This window comes from Tachyglossus aculeatus, chromosome 23, assembly GCF_015852505.1.
Source record: "Tachyglossus aculeatus isolate mTacAcu1 chromosome 23, mTacAcu1.pri, whole genome shotgun sequence".
Lineage (NCBI taxonomy): Eukaryota > Metazoa > Chordata > Mammalia > Monotremata > Tachyglossidae > Tachyglossus > Tachyglossus aculeatus.
The window spans coordinates 43,010,631-43,032,881 of NC_052088.1; the positions used below are offsets into that span (position 1 = coordinate 43,010,631).

The 22,251-nt window shown below is 48.9% G+C and overlaps 1 protein-coding gene across 1 annotated transcript in view; it reads right to left on the reverse strand.

The window, feature by feature from the left end:
* Positions 1-22,251, reverse strand: part of PSEN1 (presenilin 1) — a 56,082-nt gene that overhangs the window by 6,257 nt on the left and 27,574 nt on the right. The window contains exons 4-9 of the mRNA XM_038765696.1: positions 18,924-18,991; positions 14,365-14,585; positions 11,086-11,184; positions 9,596-9,682; positions 7,911-8,084; positions 238-356 (exon numbers count right to left, since the gene is read on the reverse strand). Coding sequence (XP_038621624.1) covers positions 238-356; positions 7,911-8,084; positions 9,596-9,682; positions 11,086-11,184; positions 14,365-14,585; positions 18,924-18,991 — 768 coding nt within the window. The remainder of the gene's footprint in view (positions 1-237; positions 357-7,910; positions 8,085-9,595; positions 9,683-11,085; positions 11,185-14,364; positions 14,586-18,923; positions 18,992-22,251) is intronic.

The window sequence follows — 22,251 nt, forward strand, 5'->3', positions numbered from 1 at the left end:
TGGAACTGAGGCCCAGAGAGGCCAAGCAACTCGCCCAGGGTCACCCAGCGGAGCGGAGATCGGAACCCAGGTCCTTCTGGCTTCCAGGCCAGAGCTCTAACCACTGTCATCTGGCAGCCCCCAAGGTGCCTGATATGGGTGAGCCGCTGGGAAGATTTTAGTAGTATTCCCTGAGCGCTCACTGTGTGCACAGCACTGGGCTAAGCGCTCGGGAGAGGACACGGCAAGCTTACTTACGATTAGTATGGCTACGAAACAGGCGAGAGTTGTGTTCCAATCTCCGCTGGCTGTTGCTGAGGCCTTCCCGACCAGGACGCTGTAGAAGATGAAGTCTCCAAGCCCAAGCTTTACACCCCCTGAAAAAAAAAAAAACGTGGGGGAACGTTACAAGAGAGTCCCATCCTTCTCTCCTCAATGATCTCCAAAAGACGCTGACCGCAAACTTTAGAACAGGCTTCGTTGCTACGCGGATTTTTCTTTTTTAAGGTGGTTGAGCGCTTACTATGTCAAGTAGCATGGCTTAATAACGCAAAGAGCCCGGGCTTGAGAGTCAGAGGATGTGGGTTCTAATCCCGGCTCCCCGCCGCCTGTCTGCTGTGTGGCCTTGGGCAAGCCACTTAACTCCTCTGTGCCTCAGTGACCTTATCTGTAGCATGGGGATGAAGACTGTGAGCCCCAAGTGGGACAACCTGATGCTGGGCGTATAGTAAGCGCTTAAATGCCATCGATATTATTATTATGTGCCAGGCACTGTTCTGAGCACTGGGGAAAGGCTAATGCTCCTGGAAGAAGCTAGCCTGCCCCTATAAGGCCTGCCTCTGGCAGGCTCGCCTAATTTGATTTTTTTTATGGTATTTGTTAAGTGCTTACTCTGTGCCAGTAACTTACATATTACTCCCCTTCTCAAAAGTCTCCAGTGGCTGCCTGTCAACCTACGAATCAAGCAAAAACTCCTCTCTCTCGGCTTCAAGGCTGTCCATCCCCTCGTCCCCTCCTACCTCACCTCCCTTCTCTCCTTCTCCAGCCCAGCCCGCGCCCTCCGCTCCTCCGCCGCTAATCTCCTCACCTTGCCTCGTTCTCGCCTGTCCCGCCATCGAACCCCGGCCCACGTCTTTCCCCTGGCCCGGAATGCCCTCCCTCCGCACATCCGCCAAGCTAGCTCTCTTCCTCCCTTCAAAGCCCTACTGAGAGCTCACCTCCTCCAGGAGGCCTTTTTCCTCTCCTCCTCCTCATCCCCCCACCCTACCTCCTTCCCCTCCCCACAGCACTTGTATATATTTGTAAAGATTTATTACTCTATTGATTTTACCTATATACATTTACTATTCTATTTAGTTTGTTAATGATGTGCATATAGCTTTAATTCTATTTGTTCTGATGATTTTGACACCTGTCTGCATGTTTTGTTTTGTTGTCTGTCTCCCCCTTCTAGACTGTAAGCCTGTTGTCGGGTAGGGACCGTCTCTATACGTTGCCGACTTGTACTTCTCAAGCGCTTAGTACAGTGCTCTGCACCCAGTAAGTGATCAATACGACTGAATGAATGAATGCCAGGCACTGTTCTAAGCACGGGGGTACATAAGCTAATCGGGTTGGCCATTCATTCATTCAATCGTATTTATTGAGCGCTTACTGTGTGCACAGCACCGTACTAAGCGCTTGGGAAGTACAAGTTGGCAACATATAGAGACAGTCCCTACCCAACAGTGGGCTCACAGTGTAGAAAAGGGAGACAGAGAACAAAACAAAACATATTAACAAAATAAATGGAATACACACGTACAAATAAAATAAATAAGTAATAAATACGTACAAACATATATACAGGTGCTGTGGGGAAGGGAAGGAGGTAAGGCTGGGGGGGTGGAGAGGAGGAGGATGGGGAGAGGAAGGAGGGGGCTCAGTCTGGGAAGGCCTCCTGGAAGAGGTGAGCTCTCAGTAGGGCCTTGAAAGGAGGAAGAGAGCTAGCTTGGCGGATGTGCGGAGGGAGGGCATTCCGGGCCAGGGGGAGGACGTGGGCCGGGGGTCGATGGCGGGACACGCGAGAACAAGGCATGGTGAGGAGATTAGCGGCACAGGAGTGGAGGGTGCGGGCTGGGCTGGAGAAGGAGAGAAGGGAGGTGTAGGAGGAGGGGGCGAGGGGATGGACAGCCTTGAAGTCGAGGGTGAAGAGTTTCTGCCTGATGCGTAGGTTGATTGGTAGCCACTGGAGACTTTTGAGGAGGGGAGTAACACGCCCAGAGCGTTTCTGGACAAAGACAATCCGGGCAGCGGCGTGAAGTATGGACTGAAGTGGGGAGAGACAGGAGGATGGGAGATCGGAGAGGAGGCTGACGCAGTAATCCAGATGGGATAGGATGAGAGCTTGAACCAGCAGGGTAGCGGTTTGGATAGAGAGGAAAGGGCGGATCTTGGCGATGTTGCGGAGCTGAGACCGGCAGGTTTTGGTGACAGCTTGGATGTGAGGGGGGAACGAGAGAGCAGAGTCGAGGATGACACCGAGGTTGCGGGCTTGTGAGACGGGAAGGATGGCAGTACCGTCAACAGTGATGGGAAAGTCAGGGAGAGGGCAGGGTTTGGGAGGGAAGACAAGGAGTTCTGTCTTGGACATGTTGAGTTTTAGGTGGTGGGCAGACATCCAGATGGAGATGTCCTGAAGGCAGGAAGAGATGCGAGCCTGGAGGGAGGGGGAGAGAGCAGGGGCAGAGATGTAGATCTGGGTGTCATCAGCGTAGAGATGATAGTTGAATCTGTGGGAGCGAATAAGTTCACCGAGGGAGTGAATGTAGATCAAGAACAGAAGGGGACCGAGAACTGAACCTTGAGGAACCCCTACAGTAAGGGGATGGGAGGGTGGGAGGAGCCTGCAAAAGAGACTGAGAATGAACAGCTGGAGAGATAAGAGGAGAACCAGGAGAGGACAGAGTCTGTGAAGCCAAGGTTGGATAGCTTGTTGAGAAGGGGGTGGTCCAGTGTCGAAGGCAGCTGAGAGGTCGAGGAGGATTAGGATAGAGTAGGAGCCATTGGATTTGGCAAGCAGGAGGTCATTGGTGACCTTTGAGAGGGCAGTTTCCGTGGAATGTAGGGGACGGAAGCCAGATTGGAGGGGGTCGAGGAGAGAGTTGCCGTTGAGGAATTCGAGGCAGCGCGTGTAGACAACTCGTTCAAGGAGCTTGGAAAGGAATGGTAGGAGGGAGATGGGGCGATAACTAGAAGGTGAGGTGAGGTCAAGAGAGGGATTTTTTAGGATGGGAGAGGCGTGAGCACGTTTGAAGGCAGAGGGGAAGGAACCAGTGGAGAGTGAGCGGTTGAAGATGGACGTTAAGGAGGGGAGAAGGGACGGAGCGAGAGATTTCATAAGATGAGAGGGAATGGGGTCAGAAGCACAGGTGGCCGGAGTAGCACTTGAGAGGAGGGAGGAGATCTCCTCTGAGGATACTGCTGGGAAGGATGGGAGAGTAGCGGAGAGCGTTGAAAGCCGGGGGGTTGGAGAAGTGGGGGGGAGTGACTTTGGGGAGCTCAGACCTGATGGACAGTTCCTGTCCCACATAGGGCTCATAATCTTAATCCCTTTTTTACAGATGAGGTCACTGAGGCACGGAGAAGTGAAGTGATTTGCTCAAAGTCATAATGCAGACAAATGGTGTGGGCCAGGATTAGAACCCAGGTCCTTTTAACTCCCAGGCCCATGCCCTAGCCATTTCTCCTTGCTGCTTTGCCATCATCTGATTGGAGAAAGACATCATTTTAAAAAGGTGGCCTCAAGACGCCCGTACATTTTGCTAAGTCTGACAACCTAAAAAAACTCTATCAAAGGTACTTACTGAGCATTTACTATGTGCAGAGCACCGTACTAAGCGCTTGGGAAAGTACGACGCAACAGAGCTGGTTGATGCGATCCCTGCCCACAAAGAGCTTATGGTCTGCAGGAGACGGACATTAAAACAGAGTACAGAGAGAGGAAGTAGAGTATAAGATTATTGCTATGCGGGGCTGAAGTGATTATCGAAGTGCTCCAGGAGTAAACACGAAAGAGCACAGTTGACTAGGAGAAGAGAGTGAATTCGGAAAAAATATACGGCTTAGTCAGAGAAGCCTTCTTGGAGGAGGTGGGGATTTTAGGGAGGTTTTGAAGCTGGGGAGCGTGGTGGACTGTCAGATAATTTCAATTTAATTTTCATCTGCGTGGCATTTTAGGGTTAAGGAAGAGTGCTTAATAACAATGGTGTCTGTTAAGCGCTTACTATGCGCCGGGCGCCATTCTAAGCGCTGGAGTGAATTCAAGCAAATCGGACTGGAAATGGTCCCTGTCCCAGGTAGGGCTCACAGCCCTGCCCATTTTCCCCATTTTCCAGATGAGGTAACCGAGGCCCAGAGAAGTGACTTGCCCAAGGTCACAGAGCAGACAAGGGGTGAAGCCGGGATTGGAACTCATTACCTTCTGATTCTCAGGGCCAGGCTCCATCCACTACACCGTGCTGCTTCTCACAGTGGCTGTGACAGATCAAGCCCAGGGGAGTTGGGATTCTGGTTTAAGCGCCAGGGAACAGATTTAACGGTCACAGAGAAGCAACATGGTCATCTGACAAAGGCACAGAAGACCTGCATTCGAATCCCGGATCTCCCCCTTGCCGGTCGTTTCAGATGCTAGAGCGGAGAGGGAGGGATTTCCGGGCCCAAGGGAGAACGCGAGCAAGGGATTGGTGGTGGGATAGATGAGATCGAGATACGAAGAGAAGGTTGGGGTAAGGGAAGTTGAGTGGTGAGGTAGAAGGAGATCAGAGAGGTGAGCTTAAGCACAGTAAGGAGCTTCGGGTTTGAGCTGGAGGCTCCTGAGGACTGGGGTGGTAGCTTGGCCTAGTGGATAGAGCTCGGGCCCAGGAGCCAGAAGGTCATGGGTTCTAATTCCGCTCCGCCGCTTGCCTGCTGCGCGCCCTCGGGTAAGTCGCTTCACTTCTCTGTGCCTCAGTTACCTCATCTGTAAAACGGGGATTGAGCCTGTGAGCACCCCCCTCTGGGACAGGGACCGTGTCCAACCCGAGTTGCTTGTATCCACCCACCCCAACGCTGAATACAGTGCCTGGCACTGAGTAAGCGTTTAACAAACACCACTACTACCACAGTTATTGAACGGATTTTCAGAAAAACGATCTGGACAGCAGAGTGAAGTATGGATTGGAGATGGGACAGACGGGAGATGCCGATAAAGGTCCCACGTGGGGCTCACAGTCTTAATCCCCATTTTCAGGATGAGGGAACTGAGGCACAGAGAAGTGAAGTGACTTTGCCTAAGGTCACACAGCAGACAAAGGGCGGAGCTGGGATGAGAACCCAGGTCCTTTTGACTCCCAGGCCTGGGCTCTAATAATAATAATAATAATAATGATGGCATTTATTAAGCGCTTACTATGTGCAAAGCACCGTTCTAAGCGCTGGGGAGGTTACGAGGTGATCAGGTTGTCCCACGGGGGGCTCACGGTCTTCATCTCCATTTTACAGATGAGGTGACCGAGGCCCAGAGAAGTTAAGTGACTTGCCCAAAGTCACACAGCTGACAATTGGCAGAGCTGGAATTTGAACCCATGACCTCTGACTCCAAAGCCCGTGCTCTTTCCACTGAGCCACGCTGCTCCTCAGTGGAGAATTGGGATCAGGGCCGTGCACCCCAAGTGGGACGGGGACTATATCCAATCTCATTAGCTTGTATCTACCACAGCGCTTAGAACAGTGCCCGGTACGCGGGAAGCATTTAACAGATACCAAAAAAAAAAAAATTTTTTTAATGTATATATTTCTGGGCTCCAAAGTGATACATGATATGATAGCCATAAAATGCTTTTCTTTGAAATACCACGTTCGATCTGGGTTTCTGAGGGGAAGATCTCAGGAGACCTGCTTTGCGGTGGGAAAGTTATATTCACCCATTAGTTAGTGATCTGAAAGCAACTTACCCGAATGTAAAATGAGGAAGCAGGGGAGTAAATGGGGAGGAAAAAAAAAAAAGACAGCAACCATCCAACTTTTCCTCAGGCGGTTGCTGAATGGGTAAGGTTTCCCACTGGCCTCTAGATTAGATTAGTATGCAGACTGCAAAAATTCATGTGATTTAGGCTGGGTGTAACCAATGCAAAATGACATGGAACTCTTTAATCTCAGAAAGAAACATTACCCGAGGGCAAGGGAATGATTTATCTCTTTTTCCCTGGTTTCGCATTTAAGGAGGGCTGCTCCTTTACTGCGAATGCCAAATGCTAATTTTAGACCTAGTTCCCCTACAAATTCAAGGCGGTGACATTTTTCAAATTCAACTGGTATTTGGGCTCTGGAAATAGTACTCTCTAAGCTGATTTGGTTGGTTTTAAGACTAAAAACTACCTGGCAGGATTTTAATAAAGACGCACAACAGCCAATGAACAATATCCATTTCAAAACTTCCTGTATTTTTGCTTCAGTAAAACAAGAAGTATCTGAAACTTACGCAGCTAGAGTGGCTTGCCCTTTCTCCTGGAGGAGCCCAAAAGGTTTCTCCTTTCTGGTGTCTCTCCCACCCTCTTACCCCACTATCCCTCTGGGAAGCCGCTCATCTCTGTGTGACCTTTGGAAGCCACTCGGCTTCTCCGTGCCTCAGTTACCTCATCTGCAAAATGGGGATTTAAGACTGTGAGACCCACGTGAGACACCCAGATTAGCAGGCATCTACCCTGGAGCTTAGTACAGTGCCTGGCACATAGGAAGTGCTTAACAAATACCATAATAAAAGACCCTCTCCACAATGCCACCAGGCTGTTATGGACCTGAGGATATATTTTTGAGCCTTCAGAGGCAAACTTCCTCCCTCTTATTTGAAGAGGCGGGCTAGAAGCAGAAGTAGTAATCCTAAATTTCTCCTTAGACAGGAGCAAACTCTTCCCTCCGATAGGGAAGACAGGGAAGAAGCATGGCCTGATGGATTGACCCTGGCCCTGGAAGTCAGAGGACCTGGGTTCTAATCCCGGCTCCACCATTGCCTGCTGTGTGTGACCTTGGGCAAGTCACTTCTCTTCCTCAACTGCAAAACGGGGGGCTCAATAACCTGCTTTCCTTCCCACTTAGACTGTGAGCTCCATGCGAAACAGAAGCTGTACCAGCCCGATGAAATTGTATCTAGGTCAGATGTAGAACAGCTCCTGACACGTGGTAAAAGCACTTAAAAAACACCATAAGAAAAGGGCAGGCCAAACAGAAGACAGCCTGCCGGGAACTCTCTAGATGGACTAACGCCGCCCTCAGAAACCAGATATTTTCAGATGAGCGACAGCAGCTTGAATTGGATAGGGGTGTATTAACTGGATATTTATTTAAAACTAATCTCACCCACACGGGGGAGAAATATTGCCGAAACAAATGAATCTCTAGATTTCAGCACCATAAGAACATGAATCAATGAAAAGATAGGCCACTGGGCAACGATGTGATCCAAATGAAATGACTTTCCCGGCTTCTCCCCTCCCCAGCAAGTTGTCTCCAAGATGAAAAGGGTTGAGATCGGGGATGGGGGAAGAATTTGGTCCAGAGAACCTGCCTGCCGGCACTTTAATGAGAGGAAAAAACCCGACTCCCCAGTCTAAACCACCACAGTGTTATCTGCAAACAACCTGCTGGCTTTCAATCCATCCAGAGTATTTACTGAGCGCTTACTGTGTGCCGAGCTCAGTACTAAGCACTTGGGAGTGCGTGATGCGGCAGAGTTGGTGGTTACGTTCCTGCTTTATACGCAACCCCAGGAGAGCACATCACAACAATATAACCAGGCACATTTCTCCGCCCGCAGCGAGCTGACAGTCTAATCAGTTTCATCCCAAAGGACTGGCTACAGTTTCCTCAGAAGGAAGAGGGAAAACGGCAGGAGGCTTATGGGTGACGGTACGTACTCTCTTCGATGTCCTCGCTGGCTTGCGGGGGGCTGGGGAGGTCTTGCACGACCGCTCGCGACTCGGGCGTGGATTGGTAGGGCCCCAGACTGTTGTCCCTCTGAGCTTCCCACTCACGATCGAAGCCTCCGTCGTCCGTCTCGGCAACGCTGGTGGGGGTCTGGTTCGGCGGAGCTTTGGAGGAGAAAACCCACCGTCACAGAGGGGCCACCGCAACAGAACAGAGGAGCGATCGCAATGTGGCGGCCCAGAGTCTTGACCGTGTGGGGCCACTGAAGAGTTGCTCGCGATTTTCACCGGGGAGCGAGAGGCGCATGACTTCTCTTCCCCGGCTGGGATGTGGTTCGGTGGCGTTTCAGGGAAGAGAACAGAGAGAACGGCAATAAAACAGAGGATCGATCGCAACGTGGCAGCCAAATGCCTTGACCATCTGGGGCCACTGAAAACTGGCTCCGGATTTAAAGCAGGGGACGAGAGGTGGACGACTTCTCTTCCCAGATTAGGGTTTGGTTGGGCTTCAGAGAAGAAAACAGACAATCGCAACAAAACAGAGGATTGCTCGCAGTTTGGCAGCCAAAAGTTTTGCAATAAAAATAAAAATAAAAAGCTGGCGGGGGGTGAGCGATGGAAGTGGGCAGAATGCCACTTTGGCAACTGCTTATGATGGGGGAAGACTGCCCCACATTGCCAGAATTTTTATTTCAAATGTTATTTTTGTATGTCAGGCACTGTACTAAGCGCTGAGGTAGATAAGAGCTAATCGGGTTGGACGCAGGCTCTCTGCCTCTTCCACAGACATCTGACCCAAAAGGCGTAAGAGATCCAGCCCCTCAATATGCATACGCAGATGGAGATTTTTGCCCAAGCCTGCTCCTTTAGATAGACTGTACCTGCTAACGCAAACCCTCGGGAGGGTCTGCAAATCACTGGATTTACAGTTTAAGTTCAGCGTGGAGCCAAGGAGACACCCCAGACTTCCGGAAGGAAGGTGAGGTGCTATAAAAAGGGATCGAGGAAAACTGGTCCAATTGCTAAACTGGCTTAAATGATCCATTCTACTAGAGAAGCAGCGTGGCCCAGAGGAAAGAGCCTGGGCCTGGGAGTATGAGAACCTGGGTTCTAAACCCGGCTCCGCCACTAGTCTGCTGGGTGACCACGGGCAAGTCGCTTCACTTCTCTGGGCCTCTTCTGTAAAATGGGGATTAAGACTGTGGGACAGGACCTGTATCCAACCCGATTATCTTGTATCTACCCCAGCGCTTAACGTACAACTCAGTGTTAATTATTACATATATGGAAACTTCTTTGGTCGTTCAGGTTCTCAGAGATGTCTGAACTTGTGGATTGTACCAGGTCTGGCCAAAGAAACTGCCTTTTCTCCCCCCTTCCCATTTTTTTTTTTTAACTGAATTACTGTCATCTCCACATTGGATGTCTTGGTCGTAGGGTTGAACTGGAATAATCCAGATTTCTCCAGGTATTGGGTCTTCCAAACACCAAGCCTGTCAGCCAACACCTGGCTGAAGCTGATGTTTAAGGGTAGGAAGAAAATGGGTCTCTACCCCGACTTAGGTAGGTTCCACTTTCAAAGCTCCGTTCTATCAAAAAACGGGAGTAGAAGTCGAAAACGTGCATTTAAAAGACAAACCACCAAACCAAACAATAACAGCAGCAGAATTCCTTACTTTGTGCATGGGAATTGGAACTCTGAGAAACTTTCCTTTGAGCTTCCGGGTCGCCTTCTGCCATGTTCACCAGCCACACCATTGTTGCTAACGAGGAGGGGGGGAGACAAAGAGAAAATTCCGGATGAATACCGCAGACGCCAGCTGGGAAAAGGCCCTAACTCGGGCAGTCGTGGGATTCAGTGAGCGCTTTAGTAAGCGCGGAGCACTGTACCCTGTTTCTTCCTTGGCAAAGACTGACTTTTCCTCACCAGATCTCCAGCAGGACTCTCAAGAGCCCCCGGAGAATACGCTCGTAAAAACGCTTGGCCTAGTGGATTGAGCTCAGGCCTGGGAGTTGGGTGAGGGGAGGGGTCCTCTGGCCAGAGAAAGACCACCAGCCTCCAATCTCCGTCCGGGCCCCTGAAACTTCGGGGGACAAGGAGACCCAAGACATCACACCAGACCCTGGTTCGGGCAGTCCATATGAGCGCTTGGGAGAGTATGGTCCTTTGACTTAAAAGCGAACTATTAACTGGAAATCCTTCCGTGGCCAAGTCAGAGTTAGGATGACGCAGTGAGCTGGAAAGAAGAAAAGGAGAACGATCCCAACTCTGTCAATAGCCAATCAATCGATCAATAACCAGATCGGTTCCCTCATCTGGAAAATGGGGAAGAAGACTGCGAGCCCTATGTGGGACAGGGACATGGTCCCGATTATCGTGTACCCACCCCAGCACTTAGTATAGTGCCTGGCACATAGTAAGCGCTGAAGAAATACCACGATTACTATCGTTATGATTACTATTATTCCAATCCCGGCTCCTCCACTTGGCTGATAAGTGATTTTCGGCAAGACGCTTTGCTTCTCTGGGCCTCAGTTTCCTCTTCTGGAAAATGGGGGTGAGGACTGTGAGCCCCACGTGGGGACAACCTGATTTCCTTGTATCTACCGCGGTGCTTAGAACAGTGCTTGGCACATGGTAAGCGCTTAACAAATACTACCATAATTATTATTATTATTTTCATTATGTACCTTGATCTTGCCTGTTTGGCTGCCAAAACCTTGCTCATACCTCCCCATCTGGCCTGTACCTCCCTCCCCCTTCACATACAACAGACGATCACCGTCGCCACCTTCGAAGTCTTACTGAAATCCCATCTCCTCCCCGACTAAGACCTCATTTTCCCTCCTGCGCCTTTTACGCACTTGGGTCTGTAGCCTTTGAGCGCTTGATATTCACCCCGCCCTCATCCCCACAGGTCTCATGTATACCTCCTCCTCACTATATCTCAATGCCTGTCTCCCCCATTAGACTGTAAGCTCCCTGTCAGCAGGGGATGTGGCTACCAACTTGGCCTCACTACTCTTTCCCAGGCTTTCAGCAGAGAGCTCGGCACTGACTGGTTGATTGACATGAGCACATTTGAGTCATTCTTAAGTCTGTTCCCTCCCAGAGACGGGCCAGAGGGGAGATGACCACATTCGAATGTTTCAGCGAACTACTTACAGGAGTAGATCAGAGCGGGGAAAAGGGTCTCATTCCTCTCTTGCGCTGTTTCGACCAGCATTCGAAGGGGTCCTTTGGGACACAAGACCGCCACCAGATCTAGAAGGGGGAAACAAACAAACAAACAAACAAAAAGAGGCAAGAAACCTCCATTAGAGGTCCCGCCTGTGGTTGTGGGAGACTTCTTCATTCGTCTGTTCGTTCAATTGTATTTACTGAGCGCTTACTTTGTGCAGAGCCCTGGACTAAGCGCTTGAGAGAGTTCACTACAGTGATCAACAGACATATTGCCTGCCCACAACGAGCTTACAGTCTAGAGACTCTCCCAAGCACTTAGCGCAAGGCTCTGTTCATTCAGCGCTCGATACATACTGTTGATTGATTTGACTTTCTTTGTCCAGAAACGCTCTGGGCATGTTACTCCCCTCTGTTACTCCGCTCTGGGCCTCAGTTCCCTCATCTGGAAAATAGGGGTGAAGACTGTGAAGCCCCACGTGGGCCAGGGTCTGTGCCCCACCTGATTAGCTTTCATCTCCCCCAGCACTTAGAACAGTGCTGGACACATAGTAAGCGTTTCACAAATGCCATCATTATTAAATCCCCAGCCAAGGCCATAAGGGGTTGTTCCGTAGTGTCAGAGGTCTTCCATCATTCATTCAGTCGTACTTATTGAGCACTTACTGTGTCCTAGTCCTCCTCGACCTCTCAGCTGCCTTCGACACTGTGGACCACCCCCTTCTCCTCAACACGCAATCCAACCTTGGCTTCAGACTCCGTCCTCTCCTGGTTCTCCTCTTATCTCACCAGTTGTTCATTCTCAGTCTCTTTTGCAGGCTCCTCCTCCCCCTCCCATCCCCTTACTGTGGGGGTTCCTCAAGGTTCAGTTCTTGTTCCCCTTCTGTTCTCGATCTACACTCACTCCCTTGGTGACCTCATTCGCTCCCACAGCTTCAACTATCATCTCTACGCTGATGACACCCAGATCTACATCTCTGCCCCCGCTCTCTCCCCCTCCTTCCAGGCTCGCATCTCCTCCTGCCTTCAGGACATCTCCATCTGGATGTCTGCCCGAAACCTAAAACTCAACATGTCCAAGACCGAACTCCTTGTCTTCCCTCCCAAACCCTGCCCTCTCCCTGACTTTCCCATCACTGTTGACGGCACTACCGTCCTTCCCGTCTCACAAGCCCGCAACCTTGGTGTCATCCTCGACTCCACTTTCTCGTTCACCCCTCACATCCAAGCCGTCACCAAAACCTGCCGGTCTCAGCTCCGCAACATTGCCAAGATCCGCCCTTTCCTCTCCATCCAAACCGCTACCCTGCTCATTCAAGCTCTCATCGTATCCTGTCTGGACTACTGTATCAGCCTCCTCTCCGATCTCCCATCCTCTTGTCTCTCCCCACTTCAATCCATACTTCACGCCGCTGCCCGGATTGTCTTTGTCCAGAAACGCTCTGGGCACGTTACTCCCCTCCTCAAAAATCTCCAGTGGCTACCAATCAACCTACGCATCAGGCAGAAACTCCTCACCCTGGGCTTCCAGGCTGTCCATCCCCTCGCCCCCTCCTACCTCACCTCCCTTCTCTCCTTCTCCAGCCCAGCCCGCACCCTCCGCTCCTCTGCTGCTAATCTCCTCACCGTGCCTCATTCTCGCCTGTCCCGCCGTCGACCCCCGGCCCACGTCATCCCCCCCGGCCTGGAATGCCCTCCCTCTGCCCATCCGCCAAGCTAGCTCTCTTCCTCCCTTCAAGGCCCTACTGAGAGCTCACCTCCTCCAGGAGGCCTTCCCAGACTGAGCCCCCTCCTTCCTCTCCCCCTCCACCTCCTCTCCATCCCCCCCGCCTTACCTCCTTCCCTTCCCCACAGCACCTGTATATATGTATATGTTTGTATGTATTTATTACTCTATTTATTTTACCTGTACATATCTATTCTATTTATTTTATTTTGTTAATATGTTCTGTTTTGTTCTCTGTCTCCCCCTTCTAGACTGTGAGCCAGCTGTTGGGTACGGACCATCTTTATATGTTGCCAACTTGTACTTCCCAAGCGCTTAGTACAGTGCTCTGCACACAGTAAGTGCTCAATAAATACGATTGATTGATTGACTATAAGCTCGGAGTGAGCGGGGGATGTGTCTACCAACTCTGTTCTACTGAACTCTCCCAAGAGCTTAGTACAGTGCTCTGCACATAGTAAGCGCTCAAGAAATACCACTGACTGACCAGTAATGGATCTGGTCATCTGATCCATATCTTTTGCTTTGCACACAGTGAGCACTCAATAAATACCACTGACTAATCAACCAACAGGCTGATTTTTGCCGTCAGGTTGCAGATGCCACCCAGCCAGCAAAAATCGTGGAGCCTCTTTTTCTTCTTCAAATGCCGTCGAGTGGATTCCGACCCATGGCGATTCCACGGACCGTACCTTCTCCAGAACATCCCATCTTCTGTCGTAAATTTGCTCTGGTGTATGCATCCACAGAGCTTTTGTGGAGCCTCTTGGTGTTTCAAAATTCACAGATGCTTGGTTTTAGAAGGGGGAAAAAATGTGCTTGGATCTGGAGCCCAAACTGACTCCAGTCAGGTCATAGGCCGAAAGTTCCAACTCTCCAAACAACGTTGCCAAGCAAGTGAAAACTTTAAATGGATATACTGGGAACTATTTATACTTAAAAACTGCCCATATATAAAAACGGAGAAAGAGGGAGAAAAATATTCACTACCTTGATCAAACAGGCATAGAATGTTTGGCAAACACTGTCGGTTCAATGCTAGCAAGCTAAGCTGCATTAAACAATAGCGAGGGGAAAATCGGTGTTCGATAAAAAACCTTGGACTTTTGCAGAGCTTTTCAAAAGTTCTTTCCCAAATTTGAACTCTCCTCCGATGATGATAGGAAAGCTATGCTTCTGTCCCCTAAGTCAAGGTTAGAAAATCATAACTATGGTATTTGAGAAGCGCTTCTTATGAGCTGACCACTGTTCTAAGCGCTGGGGTAGATCCAAGCTAATCGGGTTGAACACAGTCCCTGCCCCACATGGGGCTTTCAGTCTCCATCCCCTATTTCCGGATGAGGAAACTGAGGCCCAGAGAAGTGAGACGCCTTGCCCAAGGTCACGCAGCGGGCGAGGGGCGGAGCCGGGATTAGAACCCACACCCTCTGGTTTCCAGGCCCGGGCTCTTTCGCCAAGCCACGCTACTTCTCAAATAGGAGGAGAGGAAGCAAACACCCGTCACCCTGGGCGAGAATATTTCACCGCAGACTTTTTACCGTAGACGGAAATGACGGCGAGGATCAGCCAGGCGGTCCATTCGGGGAGATATTTGATGAAGACCAGGGCCATGAGGGCGCTGATCATGATGAGATAGGCCTGCTGGAGCCGCAGGGGGCCTTTCCAGTGGATGCAGATCATCCCCACCACGCCGAAGTTCCAGATCATGAGGGCGAGGGTGATGTAGTCCATGGCCACGTTGTAGGTTTTGAATACTTCACTTCAGAAAAGAAAAGAGAGCGAACAAGAGAGAGGCGCGACAAGAAATGAGTGGGGATAGAAACAGGAGACTCACCGGAAGGCGGCCACAAGGAATCGATCGATCGATCTCGTTTATTGAGCACTTATTTTTTTTTTTAATGGTATTTGGTAAGCACTTACTGTGTACCAGGTATGGGCTAATCAGGTTGGACATGTCCCATATGGGGCTCACGGTCTTAATCCCCATTTTTTTTTACAGATGAGGGAACTGAGGCCCAGAGAAGTGAATGACATGCCCAAGGTCACACAGCAGACAAGAGGCGGTGCTGGGACTAGAATCCAGGTGCTTCGGACTCCCAGGCGTGGGCTCTATCCACTAGGCTACAGTGCCAATTGTGTGCAGAGCACTGTACTAAGTGTTTGGGAAAGTATAATAGAGTTGGTAGACACAATCCCTGCTCACAACGAGCTTAGGGTCTAGAAGGGGAGACGGTAGTTAGTAGAAATAAATAAATGATGGATAGACGGATACGGACGTAAGTGCTGTGGGCTGAATAAAGGGAGTAAATCAGAATCCAAAGGCCAATTAACACACCCCAGGGAGCTAATTCTTCACTGCCCATTGAAGACGGTGAATGTCTCAATCAATCAATCGTATTTATTGAGCGCTTACTGTGCACAGGGCACTGTATGAAGCGCTTGGGAGAGTTCACCACAACAATATACCTGATACATTCCCTGCTCGCCATGAGCTTACAGTCTAGTTGGTTTCATCCCTCAGGAATGGCTAAAATTCCCTCAGAAGGAAGAGGAAGACAGTTTAGTTATGGAAAATCCCTGCAGGCTGGAAAAACAAGAGCCTCATCGGTTGAATTACGAACCACATTCAGCAAAAAGAAGCACTGTCCATTTTTAAGGAATTGCATATAGTTCCTAAAGGAAAGGATTTCTTTTGCCCTCGAGGAGCTGTGTAAACCAGTTGGGGGGAAGAGTCTTCAGTAGACTTTTCAACCAAACTTAGAATCCCGGCAAAAAAGCAATTCTTGGAGAATAATTTATTGATAGCAATAATGATAATAATAATATTTGTTAAGTGCTTAGTACGGGCCAAGGCGCTGTACTAAGCGCTGAGGTAGATACAAGCAAATCGGGTTGGACACAGTCCCTGTCCCAAATGGGCTCACAGTCTTTATCCCCATTTTACGGATGAGGGAACTGAGGCCCAGAGAAGTGAAGCGACTTGTCCGGAGTCGCACGGTGGACAAGTGGTGGAGCCGGGATTGGAACCTGAGTCCTTCTGACTTCCGGGCCCGGGCTCTAGCCACTAGGCCATGCTGCTTCTCGAGAAAATTGGTAAAGTGTGGTAATGCCAAAGTCTGGAAGCTGCTTTACATAGCTTTGGTTTGGTTTTTTATGGTATTGGTTATACGCTTACTATGTGCCAAACACTGTTCTAAGCACTGGGGTAGGTAAAGTTAATTAGGTCTGACACAATCCCTGTCCCGCACAGGGATCGCAGTCTTAACAGGAGGGAGAACAGGGACTGAATTCCCATTTTGCAGGTGAGAAACCGAGGAACGGAGAAGTGAAGTGACTCGCCCAGGGTCACGCAGCAGACATGTGGGGGAGTGGGGGGGAGTACTGAGAGCTCACCTCCTCCAGGAGGCCTTCCCAGACTGAGTCCTTCCTCTCCCCCTCCCTCCCCTCTCCACCCCCCCGCCTTACCTCCTTCCCTTCCCCACAGCACCTGTATATATGTATATATGTTTGTACGTATTTATTACTCTATTTATTTTACTTGTACATATCTATTCTATTTATTTTATTTTGTTAATATATTTTGTTTTGTTCTCTGTCTCCCCCTTCTAGACTGTGAGCCCACTGTTGGGTAGGGACCGTCTCTATATGTTGCCAACTTGTACTTCCCAAGCGCTTAGTACAGTGCTCTGCACACAGTAAGCGCTCCATAAATACGATTGATTGATTAATTGATTGATTAGTACCCAGGTCCTCTGACTTCCAAGCCCAGGCTCTAGCCACTAGGCCATGCTTTTAAGTGCTAAAGAGGGCAAAAACTCAAAGCAGCCCACGATCTTCCCTCCCCCTCGTCCCCCTCTCCATCCCCCCGTCTTACCTCCTTCCCTTCCCCACAGCACCTGTATATATGTATATATGGTTGTACATATTTATTACTCTATTTATTTATTTATTTATTTTACTTGTACATTTCTATCCTACTTATTTTATTTTGTTGGTATGTTTGGTTCTGTTCTCTGTCTCCCCCTTTTAGACTGTGAGCCCACTGTTGGGTAGGGACTGTCTCTATGTGATGCCAATTTGTACTTCCCAAGCGCTTAGTACAGTGCTCTGCACATAGTAAGCGCTCAACAAATACGATTTGATTGATTGATTGATTGATTGATTTCTTGATTTGACTGACTTGGAGACCTTACTTTTCTGTGATAGTTAGGGTACTTGTTAAGCGCTCACTAGGTGGCAAGTGCAGTTCTAAGCGCTGAAACGCTGTTCTAAGCGCTGGGTAGTAAGTTAACAGTGTCCGGTGTGAGGCCTCAATCCTCTCCTTGGGCAGCGCGGTGATACTAGGCCATCTCGGAGGGGATTTGGGCGGATGCAGTGAAGGGAGGTTTGGAGGGCAGCCTGAGACCACTCAATCACCCGACACACAACAGCTTTCTTTTTCCAAATCAAGACCCCCAAACTTCAAAGGGATGAACCGTAGCTGTCCACAAAAAAATTTAATTTTTTGTTTTTTAATCCTCTCTCCAACTGTTTCCTCTTTACAGAAACCAATGAGCAGCACGGCCTAGCGGAAAGAGCCCGGCCTGGGAGTTGGAGGTCGTGGGGTCTAATCCCGGCTCTGCCACTTGCCCGCTGTGCGTGACCTTGGGTAAGTCACTTCACTTCTCTGGGCCTCCGTTATCTCATCTGGAAAATGGGGATTGAGGCTGTGAGCCCCATGTGGGACAGGGACTGTGTCCAACCTGATTGCCCTGTGCTTGGCACATAGGAAGCGCTTAATAAATACTGTTATTATTATTGTTATTATTAGCTTTAATAATAACAATCTCACTTTTGTACTTCTACAAGAGTGTGTCTGACCAGGTGATCAAAGTTTTGTCTTCCCCGTCATAGTTGACTGAATAATAATAATAATAATGGCATTTATTAAGCATTTACTACGTGCAAAGCACTGTTCCAAGCCCTGGGGAGGTTACAAGGTGATTAGGTTGTCCCACGGTGGGGGGGGCTCACAGTCTTAATCCCCATTTTACAGATGAGGGAACTGAGGCACAGAGAAGTTAAGGGACTTGCCCAAAGTCACACAGGTGACAGTCGGCGGAGCCGGGATTTGAACCCATGACCTCTGACTCCAAAGTCCGTGCTCTTTCCACTGAGCCACGCTGCTTCTGATAAGACACTCCAATCTTGGAAAAAATTTCAGAGACCAGGCAGTATGGCATTGTAGAAAGAGCAGAGGAGTGGGAATTAAGAGCTGGTTTTTTTTTTTTAAATGGTATTTGTTAAGCCCTCACTATGTGCCAGGCACTGTTCAAGGTGAGCGTCTGCTGACTGACCTTGGGCGAGTCACTTTGCTTCTCTGTTCCTCATTTTCCTCACCTATACAAGCTAATCAGGCTGGACACGGTCCCCGCCCCCGTGGGACTCACAGTCTTAATCCCCATTTTACGGACGAGGGAACTGAGGCGCAGAGAAGCCGAGTGACTTGCCCAAGGTCACACAGCAGACAGGTGGCAAAGCTGGGATTAGATCCCGCGCCCTCTGCTCCGCCCTCTCCACTAGGACACACTACTTCACATCATTCAGTTAGTTTGTGCTTCTCCTATGGGAAGTTCTTTGAAATTGGCATCAAAGTTTTCTGAAAAAGAAATCAATTCTGCTGTGGATGTTTATGCTCAAAGGCAAGCAGCGTGGCCCAGTGGTTAGAGCATGGGCTCTGGAGTCAGAAGACTTTTCGCCACATGTGTGCCGGGTAAATTTGGACAAGACACTTGGATTCTCTGTGCCTCAGTTCCCTCATCTGTAAAATGGAAATTAAGATTTGTGAGCCCCATGCAAGGACCATGTCCAATCTGATGAGCTTGTATTTACCCCAGTGCTCACTACAGTGCCTGACACTTAGTAAATGCTTCAATACCATTAAAAAAATTCTCAAAATCCAAGAATCAGTTTGCTCTTCATCTCCGTACGTATGGCTTGAGAAATGTAGGATCAAAAGAGCCGTTCATAGACGGGGTATATAATTCTACACTTTCCTAGACGGGACAATCAAATATACCACGTGGGGATGTCTATAAAGGAGATCCAAGCCACTTACCCCAAGTAAATAAATGAGAAAACAAACAGTAGCAGGAGGGAAGAAATGATAAGCCAGCCGTGGATCACCTAGAAGAAAAACACCAACTTCATTTAATACTGAAGAGTCTGAAAAGTTACGTACATTTCTTGCCTCAAAAAAAATCATGTTTAAATCAGTTACAAAAAGTGTTTATGAATGTCCTTGGTTAATGAAGCAGGTGTGTCTATTGACTCTCCATTTTGAGCCCCACAGTGGACAGGGACTGTGTCCAACTAGTTTGGCTTGGACCCACCCCAGTGCTTAGTACAGTGCCTGGCACATAGAAAGCGCTTAACAGATACCATCATCATTATTATTATTCTCTGGGCCTCAGTTTCCTCATCTGTAAAATGAAGACTAAGCCTGCCAGCTTGTATCCCCCGCCAAGCGGTTAGTTCAGTGCCTGGCACATAGTAAGCGCTTAACAGAGAAGCAGCACGGCTTAGTGGCACGAGCAGGGGCTTGGGAATCAGTTCTAACCCCGCTCCGCCACTTCTCAGCTGTGTGACTTTGGGCAAGTCACCTCACTTCTCTGGGCCTAAGCTGTTACCTCTGTAAAATGGGGATAAAGAATGTGAGCCCCAAGTGGGACAGCCTGATTACCTTGTATCGACCCCAACCCTTAGAACAGTGCTTGGCACATAGTTAGCACTTAAACACCATCGCCATTATTATTATTAATATAATTAGTATTATAATAATAACAAGGACCATCATCATTATTATCTCTCCCACCTCTCTAACAGGGCATTTTCACTTTGAGAGATCAGTGCTTCTTGAGCACTTTGGGTAGAGCACTGCTCAAAGAGTTTAAGGGAGTACAACAGAATTAGCAGATCTGCTCTCTCCCCTAAAGGAGGTTACAAGCAAGGAAACAGACACTAAATTTAATTAATAATAATAATAATAATGGCATTTATTAAGCGCTTACTATGTGCAAAGCTCTGTTCTAAGCACTGGGGAGGCTACAAGGTGATCAGGTTGTCCCACGTGGGGCTCACAGTCTTAATCCCCATAAATACGATTGATTGATTGATTTTATTTTGTTAGTATGCTTGGTTTTGTTCTCTGTCTCCCCCTTTTAGACTGTGAGCCCACTGTTGAGTAGGGACTGTCTCTATATGTTGCCAACTTGGACTTCCCAAGCGCTTAGTACAGTGCTCTGCACACAGTAAGCGCTCAATAAATACGATTGAGTGAGTGAGTGATTTTACAGATGAGGTAACTGAGGCGCAGAGAAGTTAAGTGGCTTGCCCAAAGTCACACGGCTGACAATTGGCGGAGCAGGGACTTGAACCCATGACCTCTGACTCCAAAGCCCGTGCTCTTACCACTGAGCCACGCTGCTTCTCTAATTAGAGCAAAGATACTGATGCAAAGATGCTCGTTATGGGCCAGGAACGTGTCTGTTGATTGAATACAGTACTCTGCACCTACTAAACGTTCAGGGAAGCAGTATGGCCTAGTGGATAGAGCACCAGCCCGGGAGTCAGAAAGACCTGGGTTCTAATCCCAGTTCTGCCACTTGTCTGCTGGGTGACCATGGGCAAGTCAACTTCACTTCTCAGGGCCTCGGTTCCCTCATCTGGAAAATGGGGATTAAGACTAGGAGCCCCACGTGGGACAGGGACTGTGTCCAACCTGATTAGCTTGTATCTACCCCGGCGCTCAGAACGGTGCCTGGCACATAGTGAGCGCTTTAACAAATGCCATTAAAAAAAAAAAATCAAACCTCTGTAGAAATCAGGCTGTCACCTAGGAAAGTGAAGTCACTCTCTCCCTTCCCCTTTCATCAAATCATTTATTAAAGTGCTAAATAAAATTTATTGCTGCACCGATCCAGCGCTTAGAACGGTGCTTTGCACACAGTAAGCGCTTATCAAATGCCATCATTATTATTATCACTAGACGGCCCTTTATTCATACATCTCCTCTTCTCCTCTTGTCAATTTAATATCCAATTTTTTAGCCGAATTCCTCTCCACGGAGAACATGATGACACACGGTTTCTAAAAGTCGGGGGCCTTGCCAAACCCCTTCTGAAAAATCCAAGTACAATGCTTTATTTTGATTTCTCTTTATGTAAGTACTTCAGTGTCTGTCTCTCCCATGAGAGAGGAGGTGCTTTGTGTACAGAGAATGAGTCACTTGTTCGTTTTGTAATTCCCAAGCCCTCAAATCGAGGTCTCTGAATAAATCCTACGGCTCCCAGATCCCCCTCTCTTCGCTGGCTCATTAACTCCTTCAATCTAACAAATTAGCGAGGCATAATTTCTACCCTGAAAACACGACCTGTCAGAGGAAAGACAACATGCTTTTGTAAATTTTCGATGATCCTACAAGCAAAGTCTCCGGTCAAGAGAGCCTCACACAAAGCAGTGTGGCCTAGATGAAAGAGCACCGGCCTAGGAGTCGAGGACTTGGGTTCTAATCCTGCCTCCGACAGGTACCTGCTGTGTGACCTGGGGCACGCTGCTTCGCTTCTCTGGGGCTCAGTTCCCTCATCTATAAAATGGGGTGAAGACAGTGAGCCCCAAGTGGGATGGGGGTCGTGTCCAATCTGATTAGCCCCAACCTACCCCAGCGCTTAGTCCGGTGCCAGGCACATAGTAAGCGCTTGACAAATGCCAGAAAAACAGAAAAAAGAGAGGTCTGCAAAACAGGATTACACCTGTGCTGGCCCTCGGCGCTTAGAACAGTGCTTTGCACATAGTAAGTGTTTAATAAATACCATTAAAACAAAACAACAACAACAACAAAAAAAAACAAGGTGCCAAACACAGAAATTTTGGACAAAATCTCAGGCTCAAAGAGAGCTTTCACTTCTTCAGAGAAGGACAAAAAGGGAGATATTTCCGCTCAGTGGCTCAGAGGAATGTCCCAGGGTTAGAGTCCAGAACAAATCCACCCCTTATTCAGACAAAACCTTCCCTTGTCAGCTTTGTTCCCCCAGTGATACTTGTTAAGTGCTTATTTTGTGCCCTGCACTATACTAAGCACTGAGGAACGCACCAACTAATCAGGTCAGACCCAATCCCTGTCCAACATGGGGCTTCGCAGTCCTAACCCCCATTTTACCATCTATCAATCGTATTTATTGAGCGCTGACTGTGTGCGGAGCACTGTACTAAGCGCTTGGGAGAGGACAACAGAATAATAAACAGACACGTTCCCTGGCCACAACAAGCATCCAGTCTAGAGACAAGGAGCGTACATCTAGAGAAGTGAAGTGACTTGCCCAAGGTCACCCGGCAGACAGGTGGTGGAGCCGGGTTTATCATCATCATCATCATCATCAATCGCATTT